Source organism: Triturus cristatus, chromosome 5_2, assembly GCF_964204655.1.
Source record: "Triturus cristatus chromosome 5_2, aTriCri1.1, whole genome shotgun sequence".
Lineage (NCBI taxonomy): Eukaryota > Metazoa > Chordata > Amphibia > Caudata > Salamandridae > Triturus > Triturus cristatus.
In genome coordinates this window covers 974,910,450-974,929,742 of record NC_140588.1, presented here as the reverse complement: position 1 = coordinate 974,929,742, position 19,293 = coordinate 974,910,450, and the positions used below count along the sequence as shown (strand labels likewise).

Below are 19,293 nucleotides of genomic sequence, written 5' to 3'. Positions count from 1 at the left end.
GGTGGTTGATGGATTTTAGCATGGGGTGACAACATGACTGGGAGAAGTCCTTTCTTGGCATATTCCATTAGATCCAAAATGGATTCTTCTCCATAGTACTGATGGGATAGGAGGGGAAAAGGTACAATCAATCACTCTTGTTTATGGGCCTTACCCTAGCTAAAAGAGATTTTGCTAGGTCATGGAGGTCTGAGACTCCCCCATCCCTTGTGGTATGGAAAAGGGGACACAATCACTGTATGGGTCTTGAAACTGCTGTATATATCAGGCAAGGGGTTGTCCCCAGGGCCCCCCAAAATCTGGCAGAGGTGGGCTGATTATAGGGGTATCTTCTTGGCCCAGATACATTTTGATGACTTCTTGAAGATGAAATTCAAGAGCATAGTGTTAAGGGTTGGGGGATTACTATGTCAACCTAATGTTGACAATGTACTGTGTCATGTCTGATTTGTGGTCTTGGGTATAGTGGGTGTGATTCACTGCGATTGTTAAATTGTTATTTTCGTCCTTTTTTGGATATATACATTTCAACATCCTGTATGTAAACTGCGGCCTCTGCGGCAGACGTTCTTTTCAGAAACTCAAAAAAATTTGGAAAATTAAACAAACAGTTACTAAAAATGATTTGGGATGATTTTTGAACAGCTACAGACTTCAATAATGAACAATGTATCACATCAATAAGCAGATTCTCAAACTATACCCATTGGGAGCAGTAGTGCATTTGTTTTTGGCACTAAAATATACCAGAGTCTCCTAATTTGGAAAAGATACATTTCTGAAATTTGCGGGCCTTTAAAGGACAAGTTACTTGCCATTAGTAATGCTCTTTTTAGTGGGTAGGTTAGCCAACCAAGGTTCCCTACCTTAGAATACTCCTCAAAACACCAGAGTGGACCAGGAAACGTTTATTCAGCAGCGCTCCTACACGTCTGCAGCCCCAGAAGTGATGGCCAAAGCCACATACAAGTTCCATCCATCCAGGCATGCAAATGTCAGTTTCTTATTTTTCCCTTTCTGCACCCTCAGAAGGAGTAAGTTAACAAATGTTGGTACTAGTGTGTGGAATACTAGCTTCGGACTTTATTAGATGTTTAAAAGACGCCCCTCCACAGGATGAAGGTGGTGTGAGGTCGTTTGTAGCCTCAAGAAATCAGTTCAGTAGTCTTATTTAGACAATATTCTTCGCATGTCTGTTTCACCAGAAGACAGGACGTGAATCAAATCTTGTTTCGCCCATGTGAACCAGAATTATTGTACTACTAATAGAGTATCAACCGGATGGGTAGGAGCGCTGCTAAAGGTTGGTATGCTCACCATGCCTTTATATAATAGAAAAGAAAAAACAAAACTTCAAAAGCGACCACTTTGTATACCTTTTTACAATCACGTTCTTGGAATGGATTGTCTAGATAGGAATATCTTTCTTTTTATTTCAGGTGGAACCATGGGAGATCCAGGAGGTGCTGGTCAGTCAAAGAGAGCAGTCAGCTCAGACTTTAGATTCTAAAATGATCACCAAATACAGGCAAAAAGATTTTTTTTAAAAATGTATCTTACAAATGTACCATGATGTAGATTACTATTGAAATCAAATTGGAGTCAAAAGATTAGATAAGAACGTTTAATCAACAAATGGCAGTGTGATGTTCCATAGTCCTCTTAGCTATCAAAACTCCAAGATTTGTTGCCTTTGATTTTACAAGAGTGAAAGCATATTTACAGGACAGCCCTTGCCTTAGCTTTCATCTTCAAAAAACAAAATGAAGGTTATCTTACCAGCTTTTCTACAGAGAACACCAGAGAGAAACTAGTTTTGTATACAGCATCCAATTTGTGCCAGAGGGCAGTCCACAGCTAGAGGCATAAAATGTAAGTTTCATTCACGGCGAAATGACATGGAGCTGGGTGCACACCACAGGGAGTTGGGAGGGAATAACGAAGGAAGCTACAAAGAAAACATTGCCAGTGGAAAAGGGGAACATGCCAAGATCCACAGTTCAGGAGGGCTTCGCAGATGAACATTATATATTACCGGTCGCCAGTAGGTAGTTATAGTTAGAACCTAGTTTCCATAGGAAAAGCATTTTTTGATTTGCTAATAACTTTGGAGTCGTTTGACGAATCTTTGTGAAATTCTCCCCCTAAAAATGTCTACCCAGGTCAGCTCGTATCCTGAAAATTTGGGGTGAATCGTGGAGCAGGGGCTGCAAAAAAAAGGGGGGTCCCAAAACGCGTTGTCCCCATGTTAATTTCCATAGGAAATTTTGCGACAAGCTACAGCCCGAACTGCTGAACGGAATTACCCCAAATTTGGCAGAAAGGTAGAGCTTGGTTCAGAAAGACACCTTTTTTTAATGGTCTAAATCCATTCAGTAGTTTGAGAAATTCAAAAAATAAGAGTCAAAAAATCAATTTCCCATAGGAAACTGTGCAAGGCTACAGCTGAAATTACTGAACGGATTTACCCCAAATTTGGCACAAAGGTAGTGCGTGGGTTAGAAAGCAACATATATATATATATATATATACATACACTTTTTTTTAAAGAAGTACAAAAATGAGCACATAGCTAGGGTTTAGCCACACTTAGCATTGAGAATGCTTTTTTTATTTTGCTAACACCTTTGGTGCCGACTGGCGAACTTGCATGAAATTATGCCCACAACTAACAAAAGTGGCTACGTTTCATGAACATCAATGCATGGGAGGATTTGGGTGTCAAAAAAGGTGCATTTCCCAGTCAAGTTCCCATAGAAGGTTTTGCTCTGTGCCACAACAAAATCTTCTGAACAGAAGTAAGAGGGTGAGGGTCACATTAGATCTCAGAACCCATGCAGTTGTCCATAAATGCCTATTGTTGATTATTGGTAGTGATGCCGGACTGAGCAAAGAGAATTGTGTTTTTCTGTATTCTAATGTCCTCTTTAAAAAAAAAAAAAGAAAATTACCATGTGAGAGAAGAAAGGGCCTCGTAGGGAGCAGACGTAGAGAGGGAGGCGGGGGGGTTAACCCATCTGTATCTTACTAGCATAGAGGCCTAGCATTAGTGCCCAGGGTCCGATTGGGATCACAATTACGCCCGGGCACAGGGCTTTAAGTGGGATGAAAAAACTGGGGGGTCTCTCAAAGGGGCGTGGCCAAAGTAATTAATGGCGTGGCTTGAAACACGTAAGCTAATAATCTGTGCCTAGCATAGTGCGCCGCCCAACTTAAAATTTGCTGTTTTTATCATTGCATCAAGATATATGACACAAGTAACATCATACCTACAAAAAGTCAGGACTACTGGCTTTGTTAATGGTGGTTAGTTGCAGAAGATAAATGAGCAGCAACTATGGCTTGTATAGAATATTGAAAAAGCTTCTAATTAAGAGCCCTTGTGACACCACGACGATGTTGTTGCTCCCAAGTTTAAAAAAAAAAAAAAAAAAAAAAAAAAGAAGAAGGGAAATCCAGAGAGAAAAGGACTCTTTAAAGGATTTCCCTTCCCCTACAATGCCCACCTGGTAAGACTTCATGCCGTAACTTTACTAGTGAGAAGTGAGCACGCGCATATCGATGTGCCTGCTGTCACTGCAAGGCAGAAAAAAATGGACCGCCTGTGCCAGGACGCAAAACAGAGACCGATAGAGACCCGTTTCGAGGTCCCCTTTAAAAAACTGCCGGTGCTCAACACCGGTGAGACCCGGCCCACTTAAAGCCCTGCATGGGCACTACCAAAACAAGCATTGGCATAGCCAATAGGTCTTGCCTTTGGGACCTTATAACTGTTTAGCCATGCAACAGTTGCATAACTAAATACTTATAAGGTCCCAAAAGCGAGACCTATTGGCTATGCAAAGGTTAAAGCCATCAAGGAGGTTTAGAGCAGGCGTATGGAGGGTGTCCATGAGGGTGGTGGAAAGGTGTGGCCACAGGGTAGCGCCTGCAGTGAACCCCTCCTACACATGCCCAGAGAACATGGGCAGCCGAGTACATAGCAGGTGAATACACTACATCAAGAAATCCAGAAATTCACTAAAAGGGAACAGTTAAAGGTTAGTTATGGTGTTGTCACTACAAACCAGAAAAAGCTCTGAATTCACATCATAAATTATGCCCAGTCGTCTTCTAGTGTTCATAGACTGTATTGCAGAGCACCTTGGGAGGCATGAGTCATAGTGTGTGCTGCCAACAGGTGAATTCTGGGGCTTTGAGTTTGTGTTAGTTGAAAAATACCTAACATGAAGTAGTCAGTGACTATGCATAATACATAAAAGCAAAGGACATTTACGCTACATATTTCAATGTATTATTTACCTTTTCATCGAAGCCATTGTCTGTTGCATAGATGGGTGGCTTTCCAGGATACCGATACAAAATAAAGTCCTGGCTGTTTATTTAATAAGAAAAAAACTGCAATTGGTTACACAGTACCAGAAAAATACAAACTGTACGGTTTATTACTCAAATATCAGACAAATCAACAGCTTCATAAAACATTTAATATCATATTTTTTGCCACATTTACCATCAGTGGTCACAACTGTATTATGAATCAAGAGAATGAAGTATTGGCAACCAGGGGACTCATTCGCCGCACTACCATGCGTGGTATTTTTTATTTCAAAGCAACTGTTGCTCACCTCCGATGTCTTGTTGCCAAATATGCCATCAATTAACTAGATTTGTACACAGTAGAGGCAACATTACACAAGGACATGAGTACGGTCAATATGACGCATACACAACAATAACAGATGAACAGGGAGGTCCATCCGTTTATTCTTTGAATGTTAATTCAAAATCTTTCGTTAAGAATACAGTTTTGAGCAGCCAACACGTTTTGTCAGGTTATAAGCTTCCTCAGGGCAAAACAATTTTTTTTTTTTTTTTTAAATCACATGTTCAGTCCAGACACGTACGACCGGGTTCATAACACACTGTCAATTCAAACGCGATTCTCCAGCATAAATTCTTGGGACACAATCCAAATAATGTTCCGTCTCTTGATGCCAGGGCAGGGTCACTCATGGCATCCATTCATCCGGGGTCATGTCCGGCAGTCAAAGATTCACTCGCATAAATGTGGCGTATTCCTACACTTATTATGAATCAATCAATGCTACAAGGGAGAAAGCTATCTGAACGCTTTCTGGTGTCATTTCATGCATTCTAGACTCATCAACATTTACTGTGCCAGAACTAATTCCCTACAGACCCTCATAGTCAGCCCATTTACCATACTACTTAGAACCTTTTAAGCCTTCAGATTTACCACTGCATGCCTGGATTCATTGCACTTCAAGGAGGTGGAGTGACTGCACTATGCCAGAGATTATCTCAACACTGACCAGGCAAGTCTCAGATTGGTTGCTTCTCAATAAATTAGGTGCCATTAGAGGCACGGGCGAGGTTAGAGGCAGATGGCAGACTCATCCATTCACACTTTCACACTGTGTTGATCACCAATCAACAGTGGGGCTGTCCAAGGTGTTACTTCCAACTGCATCAGTCATGGTAAACGTTCGGAAATGTTATCTATACTAGAAGCCTTCATCTTTTTATAGGAAACTTGAGAAGCATATATTCTGGGTCTGGGGCCACACTATAAGAGGAGGTCATTAAGTTTGGTGTGGAGCATTTAAATTACTTCCAGTGTGTGGCCATAGCTGTCTAGTCTTAGGACTAGCATTTTATAAAGTGTCTGGAGTCAAGAGACTCAGTAGGGTAGCCCTGAAACAATATGTGCCTTGGACATAGCCTTGCTGGTGGCATTCCTCCTTCCAGACTAGACTTGTACTAGACTCTGTAGATGTTCTGCTGTTCCCTGCCTTGGAAAAAAAAAAAAAGGAGAGGCTTTGCTGCGACTTGCCAAGTGAAGGAGGACCAAGACCAAGGAGACCCTGAACAATAGATAATTGAAGCCTGCTTGGTTATGTCTTGATGGAATGTGCCATTTGGGAGCCATTTTAGGACACAAGTGTGGCAAACCTATATCTTCCATAACGTTTCTCTTCTTTATCCTAGTTGAACATGCATCTCATTTTCCAACCCCAGGGGACACCAAAATCTTACCTCCGAAAAACAGATACAGGGGTGTGCTGTATCATCCTCAACCAGACTGCAGCCTCATTATGGGTGGTGGTTTTTGGGCCAATGTGTTTTCAGCACTTTAGATATCAAATCAGCCCACTGGCTCAAAACCACTGAGTTTTCTAATATTCCACCCACATAACCAGACAATTGGGTGCGATGCGTGGTTTTATACTTGAAACAGAGGTGCCGGACTTTACTTGGACTGCATTTTCTCCGGCATCTCTGCACCATGACTGGCTAGAGAACACAAATGCTCTTCTAAACTCCAGAGCATATGAAAGCTGCAAAGGACATTGAAATACACTGTCACTACAGACGCCCTCAGGAGGGTTTTATCTGCGCCCCTCACAATAAGCATGACGCTAATAGTTTGCGAACACATGAGCGGTGGCACTGTTAGTTACAGGCACCGCCGTTACACACAAAAGTTAATCCACACTCTTGAGCCCAGTTGAGTACGTTTTAGTTCTTGTTCATCAGGGTAGAACCTTACCTAACGACTGGGCCTAGTGTTAGAGCTCCAGCCTTGCTCCAGTGTTCCAGTTCATTCTTACTTTAATGTATGACCACTTATAACTATCTCAGAGAAAGGAGAGTCCAATCAGGAACTCCACAAATGATATGTGGAGGCTATAAAATTAGGTGATAACATTACTTCTTCACAACGCTGAAGAGTCAGGATAGTGGACACAATGCTTTATCTACTTGGATAGGCTATGTAGCCAGAACTGGCAGACACATACTGGAGCTCTTGCTCACTATGCTGATCGCTTCTAGACCGGTGTTAACATTCATGCCATCATTTTCAACTTAAGACCGTGCCAGCCAGGCCCTATTGCTTACTATGATTTCCTTTTCAGTGGGGCACTCCTGGATACATCTAGTGTCTTGAGGGTGGATACGACTGACTCTTTGTGGAGATAATGTATCCATCACACAGTATAGGAAATGCCTATAAGGTTGAATCGGTGCTTGGAAAATAGATGTATGTTGGACTACATATCTTGCTGGCTTGAACAAATGGAACTGACAATAGTTCACGTAATTGAAATATTTAGTGATTTTCTTCAGTCGGAAGTGTGCTTGTCTCCTGGAGGAGAACAGAACAATGACTGCCCCCTGCCAACCCAAGCAACTCTGCTTCATTCTCGCCACGGGAGAGCTGAACGTCGAGTTGGAGGACCCGTCCATCACCTATATACCCGTGGGTGAGTACTTGTATGCATGGGAGACGGCAGGTATAAAGAAATTACAAGAATGACTGCCCCAATCCATTGGATTTAATATTTACAAAATCGGCAGCCACAACTAATATCTGCATTTATTCAACATGTCAAACCAAGCGCTGAGTGAAAGGGAAGCAGCAGCAGATGCTTTGTTTGACAACCTACCTAGAATCGACAATCAACAACGAGCCTTCACCTCTGCAGGGGCTCCCAACAATGACATTAAAACCAAACTTAAACATCTTGAAAAACTAATGTGCAATGACCTAACTAAGTGGTGTGAATGCAAGTCACTACAAAAGTACCATGATGTGGGCCACATTCCTGCGAGGCCTCAGAATTATGCTAGCAACCAGTTTCGACAACCCGAACCCACTCATGCCCAAAGAGTTGGCTGAGAGCAACCTGGAAGCCTCTATGCGCCGAGTAATCATCCTTATCAAGTATGCAGAAATCGACCGCACTGAATTACAAACTGAAATTTACAAAAACAATGAGCTGGATAGCTCAGATAAGGAGTTAATCAACAAAAGCCGTTAAGAAATCATGGCACGATTGAAAAAACATGAGGAAACGATAAAAATCCGCAAGGCATTCAAATTTGCGCGAGACCAGTCCAATTATGAATGCGGACAGATCTTCACTTTCGCAAGGAAATATGATTCTGTCAAAAGGCAAAAACTTAACAAATCTGCAAGGCCAGCCGCACAGACAACTGAAATGGCACTGACCCAGGAGGAAGTGGACTCTGCCTCAACATCAGTCTTAAGCTCGGCTATTGAAACCTGCACAGACTCGGAAGAGGGCAGCAGTGTGAGCAATAGAGACCCAAGACATCACAGCAACTACAGATTAAAGGAGGAGTGGGGTTTTTTAGTCTTGGACAGGCATCAGACCTTGCGCCCACAAGCACCGAGGAGACCAAACTCAGGCACAACTGCAAGAGACGTGAGCGCAGAAAGCGGTGGAAACCAAAAAGAAAGCAAAACAAAAAGAGAGGCAACTGGAGACGCAAGTAATGGAAGACTCCAGGACCGTCATCAACCTCTCGGACATACAACTAACCAATGCGGAGACACAACTCCTCTCCTTGGGCCTGACCTACTGCCCTGAAAGCAGTTTTGACTATACAACCACCAGAATTGACATTTCCAATTTCATTCAGAAACTTAAACTTAAATTCTTTAAGCAGAAACATGCAAACAATCCTCAGCCGACCGGCACCAACATCAGTGGTCGCACTGCTGGCAATGTTGAGGTGACAGATATTACTACCATTCGCATCATGAGTGAACTAGAGTCCTTGACTGATTATGCCTCAACGCAACAGCTGTTACACAACGCTGGCATTGATATCACAACCACTATCACCTGTCCATTTCGGCCGCCATCCACATTCACACCAACCATGCCCAGGGATGCCATTGACATCTACAATGATGTAATCATAGGGGAGCTCAAATGTTTACACCAGAGCAAAACTCGCGCCAAACGCAAAGAAAATTTCCAAGCACAAACAAAACATGGATCTTATGAAAATACTCAAGGACAGAACCGCTATCATCATCAACAAATCAGACAAGGGCGGCAACATCGTCCTACGGCCTAGAAACATGTATATGGAAGAAGCACACCAACACCTGAATGATGACACATGCTACAGGATTGCGAATATGAAAAAGTAATTGCGAGTGGGAAAGAACTGAAGAAGAAGCTCAATACGTACAGAACACAAGGCTTTCTGAGTAAGGAGGAGTTCAATTTCCTGAACAATGAATTCTCGTTTGTCCCAATAATTTATTTCCTTCCCAAGGTACATAAAGGCACATCACCTGTGCCAGGACGCCTGATCATATCAGCACAAAAAATCCTCTGCGAAAACATATCTAAATAGGTTGATTACTTCCTCCAAAAGCAGGTCATCAAATTTACCCACATACTTAAGAGATACCGGTGAATTTCTTCTCTAGATAAAGAATGTTCCCTGGTCCCACAACTGTGTCCTGATGTCTCTAGACATAAAAATCGCTGTATACCAGCATACGCCATTGTAATGGACTATACGCATGTCAAGAATTCCTAGAGAAAAGGCCCATCACCTGTTATAAACGCAATGAATTCACCATGTTCCTTATTGAATGGTGTTTACAGCATAACTACTTCAACAAGGTGTACCAGCAACTTAGAGGTGTTGCCATGGGGGCTTGCTTCTCCCCCAGCTACGCATGCTTACATGTTGGCTGGTGGGACGAGCGGGTCCTCAGGGTGACGCACTCGGAAGCTTGGTCCAACCATATCCTATGTTGGCGGCGCTACATGGACGTCGGGTTTGTAGTTTGGGAGAGTTCCATTGAAAGTGCGGAAGTGTTCGTAAGAGACTAATTGCAATGATTACAACTTAACGTTCAATACCACCATGAGCACGGAGTCTGTGGACTTTCTTGATGTAAAGCTATACGTCTGACAACACATTACATTCCACCCTCCACAGAAAAACGACAGCCGGGACGCGACCAGCTTCCACCCCAAACACCTCATAGCCAGCATTCCATATGGGGAGATGCTGCGCTTGCGTGGAATCTGCAGCAACACCACAGACTTAACCAACTGTCAGAAAGATGCACACGAGATTCAAGGCCAGAGGTTACACAGAAAAAATCATCACCGCAGCAATCAAGAAGGCTAATTCCATACCGGGAGAGATGCTACTACATGGAAGACCTGAGACTCCAGACAGTACTGACACACAGTTCAAGCCATCCACCGAGGGCTGCGTCACCACTCAAATCATCACGCACAACACTGAGGCACGGGCACCAAGATCCATTGTCAACAAACACTGGGGTATTATAAAGACCGATCCTACACTGGGACCCATGGTAGCTCAAAGGCCAGACCACCTACAGGAGAGCTAGTTCCATGCATGACGCCATAGTCAGGAATAGTCCTGAAATAACCACCACAACGAACTGGCTATCCGGTGTCAAAGGATTCTTCAAGTGCAGCAGCTGCAGGGCGTGCAGATTTGGGATCAATACCAACTAAATCATAGCCCAATTCAGAAGCAAACCCTTAGTGATCAAACAAAGACTGACTTGCAGGACTGAATATGCAGTATATATTCTTACATGCAGTTGCGGTCTCAGGTACGTAGGGAGTACTAAGCTCCAGGTACATCTGCGCATCTTACAATACATCAGGGCGATAATCAACCGTGACCTTACATACCCCGTCGCTAGGCACTTTAAGGAAACCTACCATAATAACCTGGACCACTGCGTAATTGACTAAGTCCCTCCAGGCGGGGAGGACACAAGGAAACGGTTACGACAACTGGAGTCTAGGTATATACTAGAACTGAATACCAAGGCCCGCGAGGCTTAACCTCAGTGAGGACTTATACAACTTCCTATAAGTAACCCGCTCCAGTTGTTACATAGCCACCACTGTACCACACTTCATTGTTCCAATCTCCTAGCTTGGTGTGCCATAGCCCCCGCACAACTGTACTGCACAGCATAGCTTTGAGACCCCATACACTTGTCTCCCCCATTCTACGCATCCCACTTAATGTTGCTATCGATTCTAACTTAGATTGGGAGTCGGCTGACTCCAGTAAGGTTGTCTCTTCGTTTTAAGCATTCACAGACTCACATCACTGATGTGATTTTAACTCACATGCACTTATCTCACAAACAACGAGCCTATTCAGTCCAGACACGCCAACACACAACTGCACTTTCCCGGCTTCCCTGAACCCTCCCATTAGCTAGATCTACCAACTTGTGACTTTCTATTTCATTGCTTATACTTAACACAGTATCAGTTACCAAGTGGTATCATTATCTCAACACAGACACGGGCACTTTGTCTTGACAGCATTAGACTAATTTATTTGATGAGTTAATGCACTATGCATTCAGTATGCTGGATTATACTTTTAATCTTTGGCAATTTGAATGGCTCCCACCAGCAGTTTTATAGGGGCAGCGGCAATATCAGATGCGACTCTGGCTTGTTCCCACACTTCCTGAGTTTAGACATCTGGACACGATTCCGCATATGCAGCGCACAAGTCTCAGCATCAACCTAGCCACAACACACGCAATTCCAGCGTTTGACACATTGGCTACTTACAGCGCGCATTTTCGTTATCTTTACACTTAACAAAGGATTTTCCTTTCTTTACATCTCCTTCTTTCGAGGGTACAAGCGCCACATTTTCAATTATTCATTTGCTCAAACATTATAACCACATGGTGTACACATCACGGGGTCGTCCTTGCACCGATTCATTTAACCAGTCTATTGTTTATGTCAGTTATCGTTTGTTTCCTGCTGTGCGCCTAATCATCGGCCGATGACTGGGTAATTTTACTGCATGTCTTAATTACCATGCAATTTTGAAAAGTCATGATAAACATAGTAAAGTCCCAATATGAGTATATAAAGCCTGTTGGTTTACACAGCATGCTATGTGATCAAGATGGCAGGCTTGCGGTCGAAACGTGTCATTGTGACATGTTAATGCAATAAATTTCATCTTTATCTTCAATTGGAGTCTGTGCCCATGTTTGACCCGGCGTGGTCTTTTCTTAGGATCTTGGTTTTATATAATTGTGTACCCTTTTCAAATGAACAGTCATCATGTGAGGTTGAGATGTTGACCTGTTTATTTGTTGCTTTTTCTCCCCCCCCCTTTTACTCGATTTCCTTAGAACAACGGTGGACCGTTCCTCATATTCGGGCCACCAACCTGGCTTTTTCAATCTTGTGACAGGCCAGCATAAAAATTAACTGTTTATTATTACAATTCTTGGAATCTTTCCATAAGAGCACAATTAACACAGTGACTTTAACCACTGAAGGTCTCGATGATGGCCTTAAACCCCTTATGGGGTCCGGCAGAAACATGTCGACCACGACCACCGAAAGGGTTACATTTATTAGAAAACCCTAGACCTCTTTTTAATCCCACTCCTCAGGACCTACTGAATACAAGTATTTCGGCCCTTTGGAAGTAGTTTTAATCTACACAAAACATCATAAATTCTGAATGCACTCTGTCCCTCATGGACCCTATCTCCATCGCTCATCTGAAAACACCTCTGCTCCTCCCACTTTGGAAGTTGTAGTCCACACCACGGATGAAGCATGTCACCCTTGGGTGAGTGAAGGTTCTGGTCCTAAAAAGGACTCCTCCCATAGAAGCAACTTTATCACCTCACACACCAACCTACCAGTTCTGAAGGAAAATCCCTGTAGGTACGATACTAACCTCTAACCCTTAGAACCTTACTGTACCGGATTTACTTTATTGTGAATTCAGTCACTTGTGGGACCAGTACATAACCGGCTATCCCGATCCTGAGATCCCCATTGTGAATAATACATTGAAATCCGTTCACAGAACAATAAGACTGACCATAGGACCACACAGTATGGAAATCATAGCAGCGATCATGAAAACGCCATAAAAACATTTGGGTCAGCACCGAGATACAGAAAACATAGCAGTTTTAGTGAAATTGTTACTAGCAGCAATTGGGTTCATATGGCCACTCCAGAAGATGGCAGCAATATGTAGAGATTATCAATATCCATTTTTATGTGCCATATTTTATTTCCAGGGGAACACAGGCCCGCACACCCTTTTATAAGTCATTTCTCTGAATGAACTGTGCTTTTGATTCTCATTTACTAGGTCATACTTTATCTGAGATGCTAATCAACCACCACATCCCCAGAGTAACAGACTGCCAAACTTCACTTCCTCAAGATCCCCAAGAACATATTTCACAGTCTAGCACCCACAAAGGAGCTACCAGGAGCAGAAAATGTAGGGGTCCATATCTCAAAACAGAATGCCCATAGCCAAAATAGTCAGTAGAGGTGGCATCCATATGCTCAAACAACCACAAGTGGGAAATGAGATTTAAGATCAAGGTCAAGTTGCAACTTCACGTCCAATATCTCTGGGTCCTAAAGGCTAGAGAGATGGTCCAAATGGCCAAGTTGGGTGATGAAGGAACAAAAGGAGTGGGGTAAAGAGGAAGTCTGCATGACTCTCTGGGGTTGTATACTACAAAGTAACCCGGATTAATGAAAGGCCTCAGAGGTTACCCTTCTGCTACAAAACATTTTGCATATGTTCAGCAGCAGTACCTCTGCATTTCACTAGTTTACAAAAAAAAGGAAATTACCTTACCATATAAACATCTGTTCGTAGTGCTTTAGGTTCATTGTTTAGGTTAAGCAAACTCTTGCCATCTAGTGTTGGGCTGAAAGTTTGCTAGTTGCTTTTCTTAAAAGAAGTTGTTCCAGTCACATTATATGCAGAGACACATCTTGTTGACAATGCACATAGGCACAGACTCCATCTTAATCGCACAGTGGGTGAGAACATTTATGGACTGTGAAGGAGTACCTTGGTGAACCATGCATATTGAGCAGTGTCAACTAGGCAATAAGACACCTGCAACTAACACAAGCTTCGAGGAAACAGGGTTGGTGCATGTGAATCAACAGCACTACATGCTACCAATAGATGCTTGCAGGTTAAGTGGCATTTTCCATTCATAGCATGTATGGCTGTAGATACACATGATCTGCATTTAATGTAAAGCAGTGCTCTCCTTATGAGGCAGCTATTAAGTTGATATTGTGGAGGTCCAGAACAAAGTCTTTAAAATTGTCAACTAAAACCTGCTGGTGGGCTAAGATGTCCACACGGTACTGCTTGAAAAAAGTGTGCGGGTTGACCAGGTGAATGCTTTGCAGATGTCAGATAACAGGAACAATGCAGGACTCTTAGCTTTGCTGTAGCAAGTTTAGATGCACTTGCTATACCTCTCTCAGAGATGGGATGACCCTAGTGAGGTTTTGGAAGTCAAAAAGAGCTAATCAGACTTGCTAAAGAGTTTGCTCCCGTCAAGTTAATAGTACCAGCCCTTTTAACATCTAGCGCGCTGGGATCTTTTTGCTACTGAATCCGGTTGCAGAAAGATGACTTGGCGCTCTGTAGTCTGAACAACGGCATCTCTGTGAACTTGAAGAACAAGTTACTTACCTTCGGTAACGATGTATCTGTAAGAAACATTAGTTAGTTAGATTCCTCACCTTAGAATATCCCCAGGCGTCAGACTGGATCCGGAAGATTTTTCGTCAGCAATACCCCTTGCGCGTCGCTAGGCGTCGTCTGCGGCTCCGCGTCCGTCGTCGGCGTCGTGCGCCGGAATGACGTCGGAGTACTTAGACGCCGCCCTCGCGCGCTGACGTCAGTTCTTGTACATAGCTTTCCGCACCAGGAACGCAGAGCCATGCAAAGACCGACACTGGTGCCAAAAATAAAATCTAGGGGCCTGAAAAGGATAACCTTAACCCTAGATGTCAGTTCGCAGAACGGGGAGGATGGGTGGGTCGGTGAGGAATCTAACTAACTAATGTTTCTTACAGATACATCGTTACCGAAGGTAAGTAACTTGTTCATCTGAAAGAAACACGTTAGTTAGATTCCTCACCTTAGAATAGATACCCAAGCAATACCATCCCCGGTGGTGGGTCTGCGAATCAAGATCACACCAGAAAGTCCTGGAGGACAGAACGGCCAAAGAAGACATCCCTCCGGACTTGGCTGTCTAGGCAATAATGTCTGGCAAACGTGTGTAGCGAAGCCCACGTCGCCGCCTGACAGATGTCCTGCAAAGGGACACCCCGTCCCAAAGCAGTAGTAGCCGCTGTGGCCCGAGTGGAGTGGGCGCGCAGCCCAACAGGAGGGTCCTTTTTTGCCAAGAAGTAACACATTTTGATGCACAAAACGACCCACCGAGAGATGGTCCGTTTGTGCACCGCTTTCCCCTTCTTAGCACCCACGTATCCAACGAAAAGTTGGTCGTCCACCCGGAACTGCTTTGTGCGGTCCAGATAAAAGGAGAGCGCACGTTTTGGGTCCAGACGGTGGAGCCTCTCTTCCTCTTTGGAAGGATGCGGAGGCAGAAAGAAGGTGGGCAAGGTGACAGATTGCCCAAGATGAAATGAGTCACCACTTTCGGAAGAAAGGAGGGACGAGGCCGAAGGACAACCTTGTCCGGATGAACAGACAGAAAAGGAGGGTTTGAAGATAAAGCCTGGAGCTCACTCACCAGTCTAGCCGAGGTGATGGCTACCAGAAAAGCAGTCTTAAGAGTCAGAAGACGAAGAGGACAATTGTGAAGAGGCTCAAAGGGAGCGCACATCAGGAATGTCAAGACAAGATTCAAGTCCCACTGAGGCATTACAAAAGGGACAGGAGGGAACGTGTGAGTAATGCCTTTTAGAAAGCGTGTAACTACAGGGGACTTCAAAAGAGAAGGCTGATCAGGAAGCCGCAAGAAGGCAGAGATGGCAGCAAGATAACCTTTCAGAGTGCCCAGGGCAGAGCCCTGCCGGGCCAAAGAAAGAAGAAAGAGGAGAACCTCAGAAAGAGGGGCGGAAAGGGGATCCACAGCCTTTGCTGTGCACCATGCCACAAATTTGTTCCACCGGCAGGCGTATACAGTCTTTGTGGAGGGACGCCTGGCTGCCAGAATGATATCACAGACTTCAGGAGGCAAGTCAAATGGCATCAACTGCCGCCGCTCAATCTCCACGCATGGAGGTGGAGGCTGGACAGGTTCGGTTGGAGGACCGTCCCCTGCTGCTGCGACAGAAGATCCTCCCGAAGGGGCAGACGTATCGGAGGATCGGTCAGCATACTGAGTAGCTCGGGATACCAGTACCTTCGTGCCCAATCCGGAGCCACCAAGATGGCTTGGGCCCGGTCGTGCCTGATTTCCTTCAGCACTCTGGGCAGAAGTGGTATAGGCGGAAAGGCGTACAACAGACCGCAACTCCACTCGTGACGCAAAGTGTCGCCGAGCGAGTGCCGCCTTGGAAATTCCAACGCGCAGAACTGCTGACATTGCGCGTTCTCTTCGGTGGCGAATAGATCTAACCAAGGCTCTCCCCACTGCTGAAAGAGACCTTGCGCCACTTCGGAGTTCAGACGCCTTTCGTGATCCATCATGCACCAACGGCTGAGTTAGTCTGCTCTGGCGTTCAGAGAGCCCGCCAGATGTTGAACCACCAGGGTGACGCCCTGGTGTTCCAGCCATGTCCAGAGGCGCAGAGCCTCCTGACAAAGGGTCCACGACCCCACCCCGCCCTGTTTGTTGCAATACCACATGGCGGTGGTGTTGTCCGTGAACACCTGCACGACACTTCCCCTGACAGAGGGAAGGAAGGCTTTCAGTGCAAGTCGGATCGCTCTCAACTCCAACAGGTTGATGTGGAGACGAGACTCCGCCGGAGACCAGAGGCCTCTGATCTCCGCCTCTCCCATATGGCCACCCCATCCCAGGAGGGAGGCATCCGTCACTACGACATGCTCCGGTTGGGAAAGGGAGAGGCTCTTGCCCTTGACCCAATCGCGGTCCGTGAGCCACCACTGCAACTGCTGTGCAGTGCCCTCCGAGATCAAGACATGGTCGGACAGGTTGCCGTGATGCTGGGCCCACTGAAACTTCAGGTCCCACTGCAGAGCCCGCATGCGCCGCCTGGCGTGATGCACTAGTAGGATGCAGGAGGCCATCAGCCCCAGAAGCCGCAACACTAGCCTGACCGAGACCCAGGATAGAGGCCGAAAGATGGGAATCAGGGCCTGTATATCCCGGACCCGCTGTTCCGGTGGATGGACCCGGAACTGCGCCGAATCGAGAAGGGGCTCAGGTGTGACTTCGGCACGTTGATGGAAAATCCCAGCAAATGCAGGAGATCCGCCGTAGTCTGGAGGTGGGAGACGACTGCCTGGGGCGAGCCCGCCTTCAACAACCAGTCGTCGAGATAGGGGAAGACTGGAACCCCTGATCTACGCAGATGAGCTGCGACCACCGCCATCACTTTCGTGAACACCCGAGGGGCACTGGTGAGGCCGAAGGGGAGCAAGGTAAACTGAAAGTGCTCTGGGCCCACCGTGAACCGCAGGTAACGCCGGTGGGCTGGCAGGACAGGGATGTGGAAATATGCGTCCTGCAAGTCCAACGCTACCATCCAGTCTCCGGGGTCTAGGGCAGCTAGAACCTGAGCCAAAGTTAACATCTTGAACCTTTCCTTCCGGAGGAAGGTATTGACGTTCCGGAGGTCCAAGATAGGGCGTAGGCCCCCTTTGCCCTTCTTGGGAACCAGAAAGTAGTGGGAATAACAACCACGACCTACTTCTGGGCTCGGAACGCGCTCGACGGCCCCCTTGGCCAAGAGGGCCGAAACTTCCTTGTGGAGAAGATTCAAATGATCCCCCGAGATACGGTGGTGCTGCGGTGGCATGGCTGGAGGGGTCGTCTCGAAGGGGAGGGAGTAGCCCCTTCGGACGATTTGCAGCACCCACCTGTCCGATGTGATGGACCGCCAGTGGAGCAGGTGATGGCGAACTCTGCCGCCCACTGGCGTGGAATGGGCCTGAAAGCACGGACTAGGAAGGCTTTGAGGCGGATGCTGCCGGGGTGGATGTGGGCTGACCTCGTCGTCCTCCAGAACCGCCTCGGCGGAAACCACGTCCGCGACCGCGCGCAGGTTGGTTCTGCGGCTGGTGGCTAGGCGCACGTGAGGAGGCACCCCTTCCTTGGCCACGAAAGGGGCGAAAGGCGGAAGTTTGCGACCGCGGTGCCGAGAGGCCCAAGGACTTGGCCGTAGCCCGGGAGTCCTTAAAGCGATTCAGCGCACTGTCCGCTTTCTCGCCAAAAAGGCGAGTGCCATCAAAGGGCATGTCCATGAGAGTGCTCTGGACATCGCCCGAAAATGACGTGGACCGCAGCCAGGCGTGACGTCTAAGCGCCACTGTGGTAGAAATGGCCCTACCCAGCGAGTCCGTGGTGTCAAGCCCACATCGTATAGCATGTCGCGCGGCATCCCTCCCATCGGCCAGAGCCTGGGTAAGTCGTGTCCGGACCTCCTCCGGACACAGGGGCAGCGCGTGCTCCACCGCATCCCACAGAGAGTGGGAATAACGGTCCAAGAGACAAGCGGTGTTCAAAGACCGCAGGCCCAAACTAAGGGAGGAGAACAGCTTCTTGCCAAACTGTTCCAAGTCTCTTGGAATCCCGGTCCGGCAGGGCGGTCGGGAAAGAGGATTGGGAGGTGGAGGCCTGGATAACCAGGCTCTCAGGGGTAGGGTGTTGGGACAGAAAACTGGGGTCGCCCGGAGCAGGGCGGTGGCGCCTGGCGACGTTCCTGCCCACAGGAGGAACTGTGGAGGGCTTGGACCAGGTGCCTTGCAGAACGTCAATGAGGGCCTCATTGAATTGCAGCAGAGGCTCAGTGGAGCTTGCTGCAGACTGAAGCACCTCAGTAAGGACGTTAGTCCTCACAGCCACGGCAGGCAGCTCGAGCCCAAGGGCTGCGACCGCCTTGCGCAGCACCACAGAGAAAGCAGCGCCCTCCTCTGAAGCCACAGTCGGAGGAGAGACAAATCCAGTGTCTGGAGAGGTATCCAGGCCACTGGCCTCCCCCAGTTCATCTGGCCAGTCCTGGGACAGTTGAGCCTGAACGGCCATAGGATCCTCGGATCCCTCCCAGTTGTCCCCATCATCCGACTCCTGGTGTAGAGGAGAAAGTAACGGAGCCGGGCGGTAGACATAATGTGTCTCTAGCGGCGCCAATCGCGGAGTCCATCGACGCCGTACCGGCGCCGGGCCCGGAGTGGGACTGAACCGGGGCTCGACGTCGAACAGATTCGGCGTCGGGGGTGGTACCGGTGTCGACGCCGGCGGAGGAGGCGTGACGAGGTCGACCGGCGTCGACTGGGACTCGAGAACGGGTCCCACGGGCGCTTGCGGCGTCGAGGCCGGAGCCGTCAACGGCAAGGCAGCCCAGTCGGGTCCGCGGGGCCCGAAGGCGAACCAGCGGGCGCCGACGGCGGAGCCAGATTCCTCATGGCCGAGAGGAAGGCACTGACTTCTGCCGGCGTCGCGTCAGT

General features: G+C 46.9%; 1 protein-coding gene across 3 annotated transcripts in view; it reads right to left on the bottom strand.

The window, feature by feature from the left end:
* Positions 1–19,293, bottom strand: part of LOC146829515 (UDP-N-acetylglucosamine transferase subunit ALG13-like) — a 1,246,203-nt gene that overhangs the window by 1,081,110 nt on the left and 145,800 nt on the right. For all 3 annotated transcript variants that reach the window (XM_085608211.1, XM_085608212.1, XM_085608213.1), the window contains exon 5: positions 4,303–4,375. In XM_085608211.1, the coding sequence (XP_085464337.1) occupies positions 4,303–4,375 (73 nt within the window). The remainder of the gene's footprint in view (positions 1–4,302; positions 4,376–19,293) is intronic.